This window comes from Toxorhynchites rutilus, chromosome 2 (genome assembly GCF_029784135.1).
Source record: "Toxorhynchites rutilus septentrionalis strain SRP chromosome 2, ASM2978413v1, whole genome shotgun sequence".
Classification (NCBI taxonomy): Eukaryota; Metazoa; Arthropoda; class Insecta; order Diptera; family Culicidae; genus Toxorhynchites; species Toxorhynchites rutilus.
In genome coordinates, this window is record NC_073745.1 from 119,942,521 (window position 1) to 119,960,358 (window position 17,838).

Here is a 17,838-nt window from a genome sequence, read left to right on the forward strand (position 1 = left end):
TTCACCATTCCTTTAAATTCTACGTAAATCACTAATCTGATCAACTTTTTTACGTTGCACATCTAATATTTATCTTGTAAATTGAACATTCCCAAGTATTTTTTCAAAAAACACAGATACAGGCTTGGTGATTATACGAAAACTCCATTTTATGCCTAATCGTATGTCTCGAGGAAAAAACGACGTTTGAATGTTTATATCCACCGATGCCGCCTTGTGTGTGTGTGTGTGTGTGATTGTGACGCACGTCCTTTCAATAAAATTGACTTAAATATACTACCACTAAAGCAAATAAGTATCCCGATAAAAAGAACATTCCTAGTTGTTTTGTAAGTGTTTCAAGTTTTTTTTTTCAAGTACGGCTAAAGGAATGTCTATCACTGTAGGATGTACATTAGGGTGTCAATGAAAATGGTCATCTCTAATTTCAAAAACATACCATATAAAAAATGCCCACCACCTCGAAAAAACACCCTATGCCGAATTTTAGCTCAATCGGACTTAATGGAGAGTGGGGCAAGCGGTCAAAGTTTGAGTTTTTTGAAAATCGGAAAATCACCCAAAGGAAATCGGGGCTTTCGAATTTTTTTTATGTCAAATGTCTTAAAATTGCATGGAACGTCGAGATCTAGTGTCATCTCGAAAAAAAAAATTTTTGCCAAAAATCGGTATTCTGGGACTTTTAATTGGGAAATTTTAACGTTTGTGACACCAGTGAATGAAGTCAGAATGAGCTCAAACTTTGACCGCTTTGCACCACTCTCCCTTAAGGGGGTATTCTAGTGTAGAGACACGAATTTCGGACGTTTTTTCGAACTCCGTAAAAATAAAACAAAGAATATTTTTACTATCCATTATATCATTATTCGTTTATCTATCTTTCAACAATAAAACAAAAATAGGACGGAAAAAAAATATTCATAATTAGAATAGTTACATGCTGGTGAAGTGAGGGTGTTCAAAAAAAAGTTGTGCCATGGCGTACACGATTCCAGTCCTTCTGGTTATCTGAAACAAAAAAATCGAACAGATTCTGAATCAGTAAAGATGTCGCTATGGCATGAACCTCGGACAAGTCAAAAACATGGGTTTTAACAAAATGGCGGCCGTTTGAAAACAAAAATGCTGTTTAAAACGTTTTTTTTTGCGTTTATCGATTTTTTAAAAATAGTAAAATTAAAAAGTTATAATTTTTTATTGGTTCATGCGATAGAGAGATGTATGCAGATTATTTTCATATAAATTTGACATAAATCGGTTCAGTAGAACTTGAGATATCGTGTACGCCAGTTAGAAAAAAACTAGTTCCGAGAGAAACGCGTTTGAAGTTCATTGTGATGGCCGTAACAGGTTAGATACCACATCACTAAGATGGCTCTAACTAGGTAAATAATAGGATTTTCGATAAGTCCTTTCTAGAGTATATTCTTGAATGCCTAAACTACAGAAATATGGTAAAAAAAAAATTTCGATTTTTTCAGATTTCTAGACTAGAATACCCCCTTAAGTCCGATTGAGCTAGAATTCGGCATAGGGTGTTTTTTCGAGGTGGTGAACATTTTGTATAGGGTAACTTTTTGAAATTTTAGGGGCGATTTTTTCCCATACATTCATTGGTACCCTAATGAACATGTATGAAATAAGCTTGGCCTATTCACCTAGAGTCTGAATTTAAATTTTCTCATGCATACAAAAACGTAGTAAGAAACACATAACGTTCCGCATAATGAGGCTTGGTTTAGTTGGAGTGGCATATTACTCCAGGGTCAAAACCACAAAAGGATCTCCTTCAAGGGCAGAATGTGGTGAGGTATATCAGCTTTAGTAAACAGAACATTGTAAGTTGTTTTTCACCTATGACCACTTTGCCCCAAACATCAAATAAATTTCTATGCTAATTAATCGGTGAGATTAAACAAAATATTGGTTCACCTCTCATATAATATGTGAACAGTCGTCCAAACTGATGATTTGTCCAATATATCAGGTTGAATAAACTAAATTTCACTAAAAATTCCTTAAACTCTAAACGCACAAAACTACGGCCGAATGGCTATCGAGAGAGCAATTTCTGTTTTTATTTGTATTTTGGCATGCGACAGCTCTACTGAAGTATAGGGTGACTCAGAAGTCATTAAATTCTTCAAACATAAGATGACTATCAATACGGCATCTATAGTCAATAGTTATACTACCAAACAAGCAGGTGACCACTTTGCCCCCCCCCCTTGACCAATTTACCCACAATACCCATATATAGTTTCATAAAGTGATTCATACAGAAAACCAGATTCACTAAAATTGTGTTTACCGATACAGTGAGTCAAACATTAACAGTTGTAATTAAATTGGAGTTTCAATCAATTTATTATTCTAACTAGGCTAGGTTGAGTGCTTTGTGCCAATCTCCACATTGTGAATTCTGCTTTCGTTCACGGTAAATTGCTACTTATAACTATTACAAAATTTTGCTTATCTAAATTCTATGATCTAGGATTTTGCTCAAATTGATCGAATATTTAATTGTTTTACTCGGGCAAAACGATAGGAAAATTATAAACGTGAGTTGAATTGGAAATCATCTCAATCAAACTGACTTCTAACCTGTAAAATTAATTTTAGGAAATTTTAACATAAAACACAAATAAATTCGAAAATTTCGGAAACGACTCTCTCTTCGTTACATAAGCAACAGTGCTGTAATTAGGAATACCGATTTTTGTGTAAACATTGATTAAGAAACAAACAAAAAGAAAACAAGTGAACAGGAAAATCAATAAAACAGTCAAAGTAAACTCTTTCAACGACTCCTTCAATCGAGCACACCTCTCCAGCGCCGATCCGCAACGGGTAATTAATTTAAAGCCATTTCTTTCCTTTCTTCGCCCTCATCCGAGTTCATTAAAACGAAACCACCGTCTCCAAATCGCTCGTGTCAGCAACCTCTCTTCTCCCTCGGCCGCAGCATCCCGTTGCTTAGCTAGACTAGTATCAGCCCAAAACATAGCGTAGCATAATCGCACCGAAAGCATTCATTATTTACGTGTCCATCAAAATTATGCCTCCACTCGCTTTTGTGCCCACTGCAACGGTACGGGGTATATCTACACAACAGTGTGTTACTTCAGCTCTGACAGCTTCTACAACAACAAAAACAACACAAAGCGACTGAATTAGATTCTTCCAGGCAGCGAAAGACGAGGCGGCATTATGACACATTGCCGGAGAGTGAGAGAGGGAGTGGAGGAGGAGAGTGCGGACGAACAAGATCAAAACAAACAGCGGGATTACATTGTGTTTCGTGACTCCCACGCATGCAGGTTGTCACTGTAGGTGAGAAGTATATCACGAAACGATGGAGAGCGAGAGCGAACCAGAAGAAGGCCCCTTTTGTGAGATGTTGATTTGAGCAACATTTTGAGCTACGCGACGCAACACGCAACACACACCCGAGCCGAAGTGATCATGCAACGCAAACACACAACCGGGAGAACGACCATCGAGATTATCGGATTCGGTGCGATTCGACTCGAACGCTCAGTTGTATCGTCGCTTCGGGAAGGATTGGACGCGAATCATTCGTGTTCTTATCGTGCGGTGTGCGGTGTTGTTAAGTTGCGTACAGAACGGGCTGTTCCGTGGTTGAATACTTGCTTGGGGATAGCTGAAAAAAAGGATCAACTTAATTTTTTACTGCTGTGGCAGCAGGTGAGAGCTGGCAGAGGGGCCCATCAATCAATCAAGCTGGGCCGACGTTCCTTTTTTCGGCAGAAGGACAAGTTCGCAACAACGAAGTTGTCGGTGGTGTTTCGCGGGGTGGGAGTTCATAAATAAGTGACAGAAGAGACTGGTTCGGGTGTTTTCTTGCCCCCTTGTGGCCCGCGCAGACGGAGACAGCTTGAACCACCCGCAGAGGGAATGGACCGCTGTACGGAAATATGCGAATCATATCGCATTCGTAGTTAGTGATACATATTGCATGAGCCTGTCGAAACGCCCGGAAAGCGGGGCCCGGATCAAAGTGGTGTGCATCCAGAGGGCATTTTCCGTGTGTAGTTTACATAGCTGCCATCTGTCCAGTTCGAGACACCACGTCCCCAAACGTCCGATAAGAGCTAGCGTGGAACCTTCGTCTAGCGTGGCAAATACAGAAAAAAAGGCAGAAACCACACAAGAGATTGGGGTGAAATTGTCGAATCGTGTGACCCTCTTTGTTTTTTTATTTATTTTTTCTTCGTTAGCTGCTGTGTGAACATTTCAACCCTGAGTGGGTGCTGGATGAGAATCAACAAAATTCCTCCTGTGAGTGCGGTTCGCCACAAGCACAGGACGCTACCCAGGCTCGCTTCTGTCCCGAAACTGCAAGGCACGACTTTCTAGGCCAACCATGAACATGTGCTCTCGGCCGGGCCAAACTGTGAATAAATCGATGTGGTTACAAGCCTAAAGGACCTCGTGGCAAAGTATTTTTTGCAGCTTTGCAGCTGGCAAATTGGAATAATAATCGGTTTTACAAACCTAAGCCGTTGTTCGCTCTGGTTAGTGCATACTTCATAGCCCTAGGACTCCATTCAGCGGTGCACATTGTCCACTCGGTGAGTTGGTCCACACACCCACCCACCTAAATAAACACCCACACACACAATAGGGTGACGACCGAAATCACATTATTAATTTCGAAAGGTGTTGATGAAGTGTGGTTCCATTGCGATGTGATTTGCCAATTAGTGTGCGAAAACGTTCGTGCTAATTAAGTCCTAGTGAACAATTGGGGAAAGGCAACACAACAGGACAAACCATAAAACCCCTTTCGGATCGGAACGGAACACCGCGACCGGATGCACCGAGGGGGTGGTGGATGTGGATGTGTGACGACGATTGACACAAATGGGTGATAATTAGCGTCCGCGCGAAAATCGACTACCGCCGAAGCCCGGAATCTGCGACACGAGAGAACGATTGTGCGGTAAATCAATTAATTAATAAAGCACTGCAAGTGATTCGTTTGAGTACTATTTTGTTTCGTTCCGTTTTCGCCTTGTTTGGTTATTGATTTGGAAATAAAGAGCACTGTTGTTTGAAAAAAAAAGTTTGTTTTTTATTATGATTTTCCCTACCTTTCTGATGTATATTTTCATTCACAATTGTCTGTTTTGTTTCTGATAGGAGCAATTGTAGTTTTAACGAGTATCATTACAGTAATCTAGCAAGTGGAAATAAGTATTGCGTTTCGTTGCAATTATATGTTTGGTTTAAATTGATGTTTGAAAGCCTTTTCAGTGGAATTTTCAGTTGTTGCTGTACATTGTAGTGCCTGATAGATATAAAAAAAAACAATTTGGTTTATTTTTTTATAAATAGAAATTCAATTTCAGAATTTTTGTTCTGCAGTTTGGGTGTATATATCGTATACAATTGAAATTATGTTACGAAGCAACACAATGATTTTACCATTATTAACCCATTATCAACTCATTAGCGACCATGCCACAAAGAATTTTTTTGACGAAGGCATATGCTGTAATTTGATTATTGGCATTAAAGATACCACAAAGATCAAGGAATATGTTGGGGAATATCCCTTCGAAATCCTTCGATGCGATTGAATAGTGGAACTCCCAACACTCGATTAGGATTGTTGTCAAATTAAAATTCACAACACGTACAATAATTTTAATGACAATGGACTTTAATTTAATTTGACAATGACACTGATTCCAAACGATATTTAATACATAAAATTTCTTGTAACGACATTTAGCGATTTTTTAATGGCTCCTCTCCGATTCCTCTCCGGGTTTTTCCCTTTTTCCGTTCTCCTCTTTTCCCAATGGATTCCATCGACGAAAAGGCTCACCGTCCTCTTTTTCCTCCTTTCGATTTCTCCCAGATGGTTTTATGGTTGCTTGGTCTAAAGAGATGGAATCTGCTGCGTTGCAGGAGGATGTTAACTCTTGATCATCCTCACCCACCCAGAAATAATGTTGAATTTCTGAAAAAAAACCTTTCGAAACACTGAGACACGATTGGTTGATATTCACTCCTAGTTTGACTCATCCGTTGAGGTGGGTTCCTGAAGTGGCAGAATGCATATCTTCTCCACTGGGCGTTTGAGAATTCCATTTGCAGTTCTTACAGTTACTACAGTACAATACCATCGTTGCCTGGATAAACTTCCGTGATTCTTCCCAACCTCCAACGCATAGGTGGTAAATTATCGTCTTGAATTACCACTAGTTTGCCGATATCGATACATACTGCAGGGCGCCATCGTTTCATTCGGGCTTGCAGTTGACACAGATACTCCTTGCGCCATCGAGACCAAAAATCCTGTAATTAAAAAATGAGCTGGCGTTAAAGATTCCAAATCATTCGGATCGTCGGAAATGGGAGTAAGTGGCCGGGAATTTAGACATGCCTCAATCTGTGCGAGCAAGGTATTCATGTCCTCGGGCGATACTGGATTCTCACCGATGATTCGTATTAAGTGGTGTTTCGCGGACCGCACCGCCGCTTCCCACAGTCCTCCGAAATGAGGTGCACCAGGAGGGATGAAAAGCCACTGCATACCTTCATTGGCGCATACCTGAGATATCCTATCATGATGTCGTTTATCCTTCAACGTACGCATTAAATCCTTAAGCTTATTTCGGGCACCAACAAAATTCGTCCCATTATCTGAATATAAGTTAGCACATTTCCCACGCCGAGCTACAAATCGTCTCAAAGCTTGTATAAATCGATCTGTCGATAAGTCCGTGACTAGTTCCATATGAACAGCTTTTGTACAAAGGCAAACAAACACAGCTACGTATGCCTTCTGAGCTGGGCGTCGTGGGCCGGAGCGAATAAAAATGGGACCAAAATAGTCAACACCCGATTGAGAGAATGAACGAGATATTCTAACTCGCGCGGCAGGTAATTCCCCCATGAACTGCTGCACCATAGTCGGTTTTGCTCGAGCACATCTCATGCACTTATGTACTATCTCCCTGGCTACACTCCTTCCTCCAAGGGGCCAGTATTGAAGTCTTACTGTGCTCAACATCAACTGCGGCCCAGCATGTAGGAGACGATCATGGTATTGTTGTAATATCAGCCGTGTGAATAAGTGGCGACCCGGTAATACTACTGGATGTTTAGTGTTCTCCGTTTCATTGGAATTCTTCAACCTACCGCCAACCTTAAGAAGTTTGTCGCTCGAAATGTAGGGATTAAACCACCGTAGTGGTGATCGACTTCCCACTGCTCCTCCGCTATCTAATGTCTTCCACTCATCTGGAAAGGTTTCTTGTTGAATTCGACGAATCCAAATATTTTCTGCCTGATTTAATTCCTTCGTGGTAATAAATCCAAAACCTCTATGCCTTTTCAGAAATTCCATTAAACGAAGCCATATAACTGTTTTGCGTATCAAGTCAGTATAGGATGAAAATTTTGATATTAACCATACGATAAATTCGTTCGATTTGGAGACCGTATTTGCCACCGCTGTACGTCTTCTCTCAACATCATCACACTCAGTTAGCTTTCCTGGAGACATAGGCCATTTTTCCTGTTCCATTTCTAGCCATTCAGGCCCATTCCACCAAAACCGGTTTTGTATGATGTCCTTTGGAAGTATTCCCCTTGAGATGAGATCAGCTGGGTTGTGGTTGCCTGGAACGTGTCTCCATGTACCTTCTTGTGTCAGGGTTTGGATCTTGGACACCCTATTTGCTACAAAGGTTGTCCAAGTATTTGGAGTAGTCTGAATCCAACGTAGCACGCATGTTGAATCTGTCCAAAAATAGGAATCAGCCCTCAATTTTAATGCCTTCTTGACCTTTTCAAATAACTGAGCAACTAAAAGCGCTCCGGCAAGCTCCAACCTCGGGATAGTCTGACATTTAAGGGGTGCCACTCGAGATTTTGATGCCAACAATCGTACCCAGATATTTCCTAGTCTGTTCTGGCTACGCACATACAGACAACCGCCATACGCTTTCTCGCATGCATCTGAGAAACAGTGAATTTCTACTAGAGTCGATTTTGGTATAATGACGCAACGTTCAATTCGTATTTCATTGAGTAACGGCAATTGAGCTTGAAATGTCCGCCAATTCTCACCCACCGTCAAAGGTAATCGCTGATCCCAACCAATTTTTTGTCCTCGTTCGTCTTGCAATGTCCATAAAAGTTGCATAAACACCTTTGCTGTTGTTATTGTAGCGCCTATAAGTCCCAATGGATCGAATAACGTAGCAATTATAGAGAGTACTCGACGTTTCGATAAGGGTTCTTCATTGTTATCGGTAGGTATGTTGAAGTTGAATCTGAATGTATCAGATCTTGGCATCCAAACCAGTCCTAAAGTTTTTATCGATGGATCGGGATCGAGATTTATTTCTGCAGTATCTTGGATTGCTAGATTTTCGTTCGGTATACCTTTCAAAACTCTAGCATCGTTCGATGCCCACTTTCTTAGATTAAAACCACCTGCCGTCATCATCTTGTTCAATTGATTTTGTAAATTCAATGCTTCTTCTATTTCTTCGGTTCCCGTGATCACATCATCCATATAGGTATCTTCACATATACTCTTCGTTGCCAATGGAAATCGCTTCCCTTCATCTATAGACAATTGTTGAAGTGTTCTCGTTGCAAGAAATGGTGCGGGCTTTGTCCCATATGTCACCGTGTTCAATTCATATGCTGTAACCTCATCGGTAGGTGAAAATCGCCATAGAATAGATTGAAGTGGTCTATCAGTAGAGGTAACGTTAATCTGTCGAAACATCTTTTCGACATCAGCTACTAACATGATTTGTCTCGTTCGGCAACGGAAAATGATGGAGCGAAGGTCCTCTTGAATAACTGGTCCAACCAGTAACGCATCGTTTAAAGCTATTCCCGAAGATGTCTGACATTATGCATCGAAAACTACCCGAACCTTTATAGTGGTACTCTCCTTCTTAAATACTGGATGGTGGGGTATGTAACATCTATTAATTGGAATTGAAATTGTTTCGTCGATCTTTTGCATGTGTCCTAAATTCAAATATTCTTTCATGAAAGTCATATATTGTTCTCTCAGATACGTATCATTTGCCAATCTTCGTTCAGTCAATAACAGTCGTCGTAGTGCAATATTTCTCGAATTTCCTAGTTGCATCAACGTATCCTCCTTCTTGGGAAGAGACACGGTATATCGTCCATCCTCACCCCGCTGAACAGATTTCGTAAATAAAGATTCGCAATGCGCTTCTTCTGATGAATACTTGATAGGGGTATCGATTTCCTCACACGCCACAAACCGGGTTAACAAATGATCGAGTTTTTCCATTGCTGAAGTGTTGCAGTTAACGTGCAATGAATTGCTGGTACGGGGTACGCCTCCAGAAATTATCCATCCAAATACGGACTCAACCAAAATCGGCATTTGTTCACCCAAATATATTTTGCGACCGGATTCAAAAAAAACTGAAGAATGCTTCAACACCCAGAATCATATCTACGGCCTGGGATATACAGAACGAAGGGTCAGCTAACTGTATTCCTTCTGGTAAATTCCATCCTTTCGTGTTCACATTTGCTGTTGGCAACTTTACGGTAACCTTGGTCAATACTAAAAAGGTCATTGTTACGAAAAAGTCCATGATACGCGATTTAACCGTAGCATCTATGGTTTGTTTGACGTTGGTAGTGGATTCTGCTATACCGAGTACTGACATATCCGCCCGATGTCTATGTACCTTGAGTTTCTGGCTAATTCGCTCGGAGATAAAATTACTCTCCGAGCCTGAATCCAATAGAGCCCGAACAGGGTAACGATTACCATCATCGTCGATAACAATAACAATTGCTGTTGCCAAGAGAATTTGTGATGCGTATCGATGATTAACACCTGATGCCAATGCATTAGTAGCTGCAGTGTTAGCCACTTGTGATGACGAAGCAATCGAAACTGCTGGAGAATCCACAGAAGAGGCTGAATTGGAAGTCGTAGCACTCTCGGTTTCCCCTCTGAAACATACTAGTGTATGATGTCTGCCGCCACATTTACGACAGGAGTTCCGTGATAGGCACAACCTTGCATGATGACCCGCTCTAAAACAGTTTCGGCAAAGCGAATGAGCTTTCAAAAACGAATCTCTATCTGATACTGTCATTCGCTGGAAAACATCACATTGATAGAGGAAATGATAAGCTTCGCACGATAAACACCGGGTTGTACTTGTTTGTACTGTGCTGTAGCTTGGTTTGGTGAAGGACGGGTGATGTCTTAGTGGTGGATTAAACGTGCCACTAGGTTTGTTCTCTCCTGTTCTCGATGGTAGGGAATCTAACATTTGAACTCTACAGTGTAAAAAATCGGTGAGATCGGCCAATGATTCCTGTTCCTTACTCGCGGAAATTTCTTCCCACCCCCGGCGTGTCGTTGGATCCAGACGTGTAGTGAGGATATTAATCAGCAGAAGATCCCTATAATCCTCTGGGTTTACGATTTGGTCGAGCGTTTTTACCACTCTCTCGAAGTTATCGAGAAGTACATGCAATTCACTTGCGGATTCCTTTGTGATTATTGGTAGTTTAAATAAAGATTGAATTTGGCGTTTTTTCAACAGTTTGGAGTTATTATATCTGCTTAGTAACATTTCCCATGCAATCGTGTAATTCGCCCCTGTAAGTTGTAGTGGGTCGACAAGAGCTTTCGGTTCTCCCTGCAAGCAGCCTTTGAGGTAGTGAAATTTCTCCACATCAGGCAGATCTGACTTGCAGTGTATGAGTGATACGTAGAGATCTCTGAAGCTTAAACATTCGTCTATATTACCGTCAAAGTTTTGCAGTCTGATTTGCGGTAGACGTACATGGCCGAACGTCCCATGCAGCATACTATCGTTCACTCGAATACTTTGAGTTGACATTGATTGCTCCCGTTCCTTCTTTAGAATTTCCATCAGAAAAGCCTTGGCATGATAAAAACGGTCTCTGGAATCTGTTTTTTCTTGTTCGTAAAAATCATCCTCGTCGTCAAATTCATCGTGACACTTAATGTCAAGGAGTGTTTCAGAGAACTTTTCTTACGCACAGTTTAGAGTCTCTAAACGCACCTCCGCTTGGCTCGTTGCTGTATCACCCTTGAACTCGGAAACAAACTTCCAAATGTCGTTGATCGTCGAATGTGCATCTTTCAGACTTAGTAACAGCCGTTTCAGGGACGGTGATGTTTTCGTGGTAGTGGTCGTATTAGGCATGATGAATCCTCTCGATGTTATGTAAGTTATGAAACAAATAACTCAGATGTAGTATGTGTAGTGAAACCTAGCTTCGCCAGGCATATACTATTCAATATTACTGACCTGACGAAGCAAATATGGCTCCAAATTGTGTTAACTCCTACTTCTATGTTTCCAGACCAATTGGCTCAGTTACGGGATGAATGGATTTCTTTATTGGGCTACGTCCTCATTCAAATTAAACGATGGCAGCTTGATATTTACGCAGTACCGGCCTTATGATGAAGAAAATCCGTCCATACGATGTACCAAAGATCCAAAATCCGGTTCGAAGGACCAAAATGTTGGGGAATATCCCTTCGAAATCCTTCGATGCGATTGAATAGTGGAACTCCCAACACTCGATTAGGATTGTTGTCAAATTAAAATTCACAACACGTACAATAATTTTAATGACAATGGACTTTAATTTAATTTGACAATGGCACTGATTCCAAACGATATTCAATACATAAAATTTCTTGTAACGACATTTAGCGATTTTTTAATGGCTCCTCTCCGATTCCTCTCCGGGTTTTTCCCTTTTTCCGTTCTCCTCTTTTCCCAATGGATTCCATCGACGAAAAGGCTCACCGTCCTCTTTTTCCTCCTTTCGATTTCTCCCAGATGGTTTTATGGTTGCTTGGTCTAAAGAGATGGAATCTGCTGCGTTGCAGGAGGATGTTAACTCTTGATCAGAATATTTTTTCCAATCTTTCATTTTCCGAGAAATAACTGTTCGAAAAGTCGATAATTTGCCAGTATTTTTTTCCGGTAGGAGGTTCAATCAAATGGTTACAGCGGATTTTGGAATTAACGCGGTTTTACGCGGATTTTGGAATTAGTAATGTGTGTTCTTTTATCAAAGTACACTGGACTTACTTTTTACGCGGGGGATACGTGCCGCGTATCCAAAACGTGTAACTTCCAAAAAATCCGCCTAAAAAACCGCAGAAATTCCAAAATCCGCGTAAATTTCAAAATCCTTGTAAAAATCTAAAAAACTGAATTATTCGTTCGAAATGCAATCCATATTCTATGATATTCGTTTCTCCTTCTTCACCCAAAATCGATTTTTAGCTCATGTTTTGTCATCCCGATTTATTACATTAAATGAGCGTAAAAATGACAGAAAGTGCCATGACTCACAAAAACTGGTAAGCGTTTGTTTAATATACAGGGTTTTCCAACTTTAAATTCCGAAAGTAAATTGAAATAAAACACACTTAGAATTCGAATTTCGATGAAACTTTTATTTCAAATTAAAGTTTGGTTTATGCCATTATGTGTGAAATACAACATCATTCAAATGTCCACCTAGGACTTCCTCGCACACCTTGATCCGGAACAGGTAATTTTCGATGACTTTTCGGCACATATGGGGCGGTATCTCGGTCATAACTTCACGAATATTGTCTTTCAAATGTTCAAGAGTTTGCGGAGAGTTGGCATAGACACGGTCTTTCGCATAACCCCACAAAAAAAAGTCTAGCGGGTTCAAATCGCATGATCTGGACGGCCAATTGGAATCACCAAAACGCGAAATTATGCGTCCCTCAAATTTCGTTCGCAATTTGGCCATGTTCGGTCGTGTTGTGTGGCACGTGGCGCCGTCCTGCTGAAACCACATGTCATCCGTATCCATATCTTCAATTTGTGGCAAAAAAATCGGTTAACATGCGCTCACCATTCACAGTTACCGTCTCGCCGTCCTCATTTTCAAAGAAATACGGCCCGATGACTCCACCAGACCATAATGCGCCCCAAACAGTGACTTTTGGCGGATGTAATGGCCTCTCAACAATCACATGTGGACTTTCTGAACCCCATATACGGAAATTTTGGGTGTTCACATAGCCACCGAGCTCGAAATGTGCCTCATCGCTGAAGAAAATTTGATGCGAAAATTCAGCATTTTGCTGCTGTTGTTCGTTCACCCAATCGACGTATGCCCGACGCATTCCATGGTCACCACGCTCTAATTTTTGTACCAGTTGGACTTTATATGGATGTAGGTGCAAGTCCAAATGCAAAATTCGCCACAATGATGTGTTTGACAAGCCCAATTGCTGAGCACACCGTGGAATCGAAACATTCGGGTCATCCTCCACACTGGCAGCAACAGCAGCAATATTTTCGGCCGAACGCACATTACGATGATGCACAGGTTTCACAATATCCGCTACGGATCCAGTTTGTTCGAATTTACGCACTACATTAGCGATTGTGTGCTCTGTAGGCCGTCCATGACGACCAAAATCCGTCCGTAATGCTCGAAAAACATTTGCCGGTTTTTCATCATTTTCATAGTATAATTTAACAAAATTAACACGTTGTTCAATGGTAAAACGATCCATATTGTAAAATGGCAGACATTCAACTAACGATATGACGCTTTGGTTGACAGCTATGTCAAACGGTTGTCAGCGCAGGGCTGTGTACTTTCGGAAGCCCGAAATGGAAAACCCTGTATATGGTACGGCAATATAAGATTAATACGAGCGAGCGAAACAAAAGACACGTTTCAAATAAGCACGCATTACTTCGCCACATATGTACACGGCCTAGACCGAGATGGATATAGTTCTCCTTCAAGCTGGAAAGTGTTTTCTAAGAGTAAAATTAGAAAACACTTTCCAACTTCAATTTGTTATGAGATGTAATATTTTCACGCTTCTGCGTAACAGGATCATTAGCTATGTGGATAGCGTGGTCGTGTAAAACAGTATATCATTCCAGCCGGCTTTGATTCGATCCCCGTTGACGCCGTTTGAACGTTTGAACAAAAAAGATGAAGAAAGAAAAAAGAAAGAGATGTCTGCTTCCATACATACAAACATTTTCAAGCGTTTGGGACATATGACATTATTTGCCCATTTGACGCTTCAAGGCAGGAAATGACATGTTTTCTGTCGAAAATGAAATGCTTTCTGACAACGCTAGTTTGAGTGTATTTCTCAACTACTAATCATTGATACAATACACACTTATTTCGTTAAAAGTCACATCAATTGTCACATTAAATCTGTTTACACTGGAGTCACTTTTTACGCGGTTGATACATGCCGCGTAAAAATAAAGCTAAAAACCGCGTTAATTCCATATTTCGCGTAAAAAAGTAGCGCCAATACCGAAATCCAGTTTTTTTTATCTGTATTATAGTGATTTTCAACTCATTTGGCTGGTTCGTCACTTTTTACTTCCATTTTTGGAAGAATGTCTGGAGTGAGAATTGAACTCATGACCTTTAGCGTGAGAGGCATGGATGTTACCACTACGCCAGATCGCCTCCACCGCCATTTATTATTATCATATCTACAGTGACTCTCAATAGATACCTAAATTTTCAAAATCTATTCGATACCTGACCGACCGATGAAGAGATATTTAGCAGATGGCTATTGTTTGAGAGCTGTCGTTGGTCTCTGAATTGAAACATATTGTATTTGACTACAAAAACAAGCTGAAAACTGTACTTAGCATCCAAGGGTCACCATAAATCCATTTCTACCTGTTATTGGTTTTTTTCTATAGATGTACAAAAAAATAGAAAATTTTCATGAAAAAATCTTGTAAATTTTTTTTGCCTTAAATATGCACAAGTTGCGAAGTACGGAGTGTCTAACCTCCGTAAAAAAAAATATTGCACCCTAATACCTCCATATACCTTATTTGGTTTCGTTTTCTTGATTAATTCTCGAGTAATGCAGAAATTTGTCTTTAATTTGTATGGCAGCTCCCCTTTTAGAAAGGGGGGGTGGAGTGTCTAACCACCGTAAAAACATTTATTGCACCCTAAAACTTCCACATGCTAAATTTCGTTTCATTTGCTTGATTAATTCACGAGTAATGTAGAAATTTGTGTTTAATTTGTATGGCAGCTCCCCCTTAGAGAGGGGGGAGGGATCTCAAACTATCACGAAAACCTTCCCCGGCTCCAAAAACCCCTACATACAAATTTTCATGTTGATTGGTTCAGTAGTTTCCGAGTCCATAAGAATCAGGCAGACAGACAGACAGACAGACAGACAGACAGACAGACAGACAGACAAAAATACATGTTTATGTATATATATAGATTCAAGATTTATCTACCATTTCATCAAAATCTGAAATGACAATTTTGAGAAAACTGACTTTTAGTTTTTGAAATCGATTTTTTTTCAGTGTAGAATTTAAAAAACAATTTTTTTTCTGAATATTCAAAACTCTTCGATAGATCACTTTTTTGTAAGATTTATCATTTTCGAGTAAAAAAAATTATAAAAAAATGACCAAAACTATTCAGCCCTTTCCATATCTGGATAAATTTTCGGAAAACTAAGTATGTCAAGTTGCTTAAATAGGTAAGGTCATCACGCCCAGAAAAATCAAAGAATTCAGAGAGGGTCATGCCAATCCCATAGACGAGTTGGCGCGAAATCCGTCTATTTTCGATGAGATTAGAATCATTTGAACGGCCTCAATCAAAATCTCCAATGTCATCCCTCAAATGAGCTAGAGCACGCATGAAAATCATTGTGAAAATGTATTGTAAAGACAACAAATATTAAAATCACTTGAATAAGAGATAGTTTTCATTACTGATGTATCAACATGTGAGCTAGTATAGATCGAGTTTGTTGAATGCTTTTTACGTCCTAAATAATGTAGGTGTCGAAAATTAATTCACTCTAATTGAGGGACGTTTTAGAATAACCCACGATACACATTGCATTCCTTATTAATATCAGTACCATTTAAAAATATGAACCTTTTTAACAATGGGGAATGAAAATATTTTATACAAACAAAAAGTGTGTATCCTGTATTGTATTAAATTGTAGCTTTATGAGTATGATTCTGGCTGGTTTTCAGAACACGTTTCCACGTTTTTCAACCATTTGTAATGTATTATCAAATGAATATTTCATTAATAAAACAACTCGAGCAAACTCAGACTGTGCAACAATCATTTCTCAATTACATTTTGCACACATGTTTTTTTGTAGAACTGAAAGAACAAAGCACCAATAAGGGATGTGATGAAACATTACAGCATCGTAACGTAGCAGCACGAGTCGAATTTTACAGATTTCACTTCCTTGGGGGGAATGCTCGCTATGAAGATACGATATACGTAGCACCCCGATCCGGCAGTTGATTGCATTTTTCCAATTGCACCAAATAAATGTTCAATAATTCCCTTTTTAGAAAATAACTGCCCCGTAAATAACACCCGTTCGTACGTGCAAATATGGAGATTTCCGTCTCGCAGCCTGCAGTAACCTGCAGTAATACCTTGCTTCCCATTGGGGTTATTTCATTAATTACGTTCCCCCTGTCGCACTGTGAGCAGATGATGGGAGATGGGCGGAAGAATTTGCCCATACAAGTACGTGATTCTCTTTGGAAGACACTTTACCGAACGGTGGCGCCTCGGTTCGTCCTCTACTGCTGCCCCCGATTGTGAGCAGAAAAACTGCAGCATTCCAATAAATTGTATCCCATAAAAACTCTTTTCTTCCGTTCCCTCCTTTTCCACCACCTAAACTAGGCACTCCGAGCCGATTATTTTCTGAGAGGTCTCTTTTTCCAGTCCAATTCGAACCGCACCACGCTGAATTTACAAGCAATTCTGGTGTTCCACTTTTTTTCCTGTGCTCGGAATCCCCTTTTCTGCCGAACGTGTGTGCTGTGCGCCTTCAATATCTCAAGTTCTGCTAAGCCTGATATATTATTGTGTGTGGCAGAAGAGCGTTGGGACCCACCCGGTGCAGGAGGGTGGCACTTCTATATGCTCCCCTTGTCCTGCTGCTGATGGTGATGCTGTCAGTATTTTTCTGATGTGTATCCTCTCTCACTCGGATTGAAATAAGACGAAAAAATCAGTCCGCCATGGATGTGTATGTTTTTAAAGCTTGCGATAGGTGTTTTACAAAGCTCAACATCGTTTACGTTATATTTCTTTTGGTTTGGGGTGGTTAGAGCAGGATGAGGAGCGTTAGCGTTTGAGACGAAATATCTCGTGCTGTTTGGAAGTAGAGGGGTTTACATGCACGGAAACTCGGAAAGCTCTTCTTCCTGCCAGTGGAAATAAGGTATCATCATCGTTGGGATGAAGCGGGCGAATTGGGATGATTCTAGAGGGCGCACATCAAGAGAGAGAAGGGGTTGTTTACCTTTCGTTTTAAAGCTACATGATAATGTTTTGTGATTAGATCTTTTATTTGTAGATCTCATTTTCATCTGCTCGAATTTTCTTGAACTTGTACATCAAAATAATGTATTTTACACATCAACACGCAGGGACTTAACCGTATATTTGTACGCCGATACCCTATATTTGTATTGATTTAGTGTTTAGAACATTTAGACCACATATCGAACTGAAACGAATGATTCAAGCCATTTACCATAAGTAACACATTATTTAATATGGGCGTAAATACGCAAATTATGTGTGTATTTTATGAACGCCCACTATTGGCGTTTTCATATTAATTTTAGAAAGGATGTATCTAAAGGCACGTGTAATTTTTTGTTTTGTTATTTTGGCGTTTAGGTCACAAGTTACAGTGGTTTGAATCACATCGCTTTT

General features: G+C 40.2%; 2 protein-coding genes across 3 annotated transcripts in view; one reads left to right on the top strand and one right to left on the bottom strand.

The window, feature by feature from the left end:
* Nucleotides 1–3,502: 3,502 nt before the first annotated feature.
* LOC129764879 (carboxypeptidase N subunit 2-like) overlaps nt 3,503–17,838 on the top strand; it is a 322,005-nt gene continuing 307,669 nt past the window's right edge. Inside the window, exons 1-2 of one of the 2 annotated variants that reach the window (XM_055764432.1) lie at nt 3,503–4,183; nt 4,242–4,966. The gene's annotated coding sequence lies outside the window, so the exon portion shown is untranslated. Of the gene's footprint in view, nt 4,967–17,838 lie in introns of both variants that reach the window. The other variant, XM_055764433.1, reaches the window with a different exon arrangement.
* On the bottom strand, nt 9,453–11,237 carry LOC129766077 (uncharacterized). Its single transcript, XM_055766531.1, has 2 exons — nt 11,094–11,237; nt 9,453–11,030 (listed from the first exon to the last, which is right to left on the bottom strand). Exons 1-2 carry the CDS (start codon nt 11,235–11,237, stop codon nt 9,453–9,455), a joined length of 1,722 nt encoding a protein of 573 aa, XP_055622506.1.

What these genes read in the sequence shown, in the direction of transcription:
- LOC129766077 (XM_055766531.1), bottom strand. Translation starts at nt 11,237, where the DNA reads ATGCCTAATACGACCACTACCACGAAAACATCACCGTCCCTGAAACGG. An exon ending in CAGCAACGAGCCAAGCGGAG is followed by an intron (nt 11,031 to 11,093) that starts GTGCGTTTAGAG and finishes CTTGACATTAAG; the next exon opens with TGTCACGATGAATTTGACGA.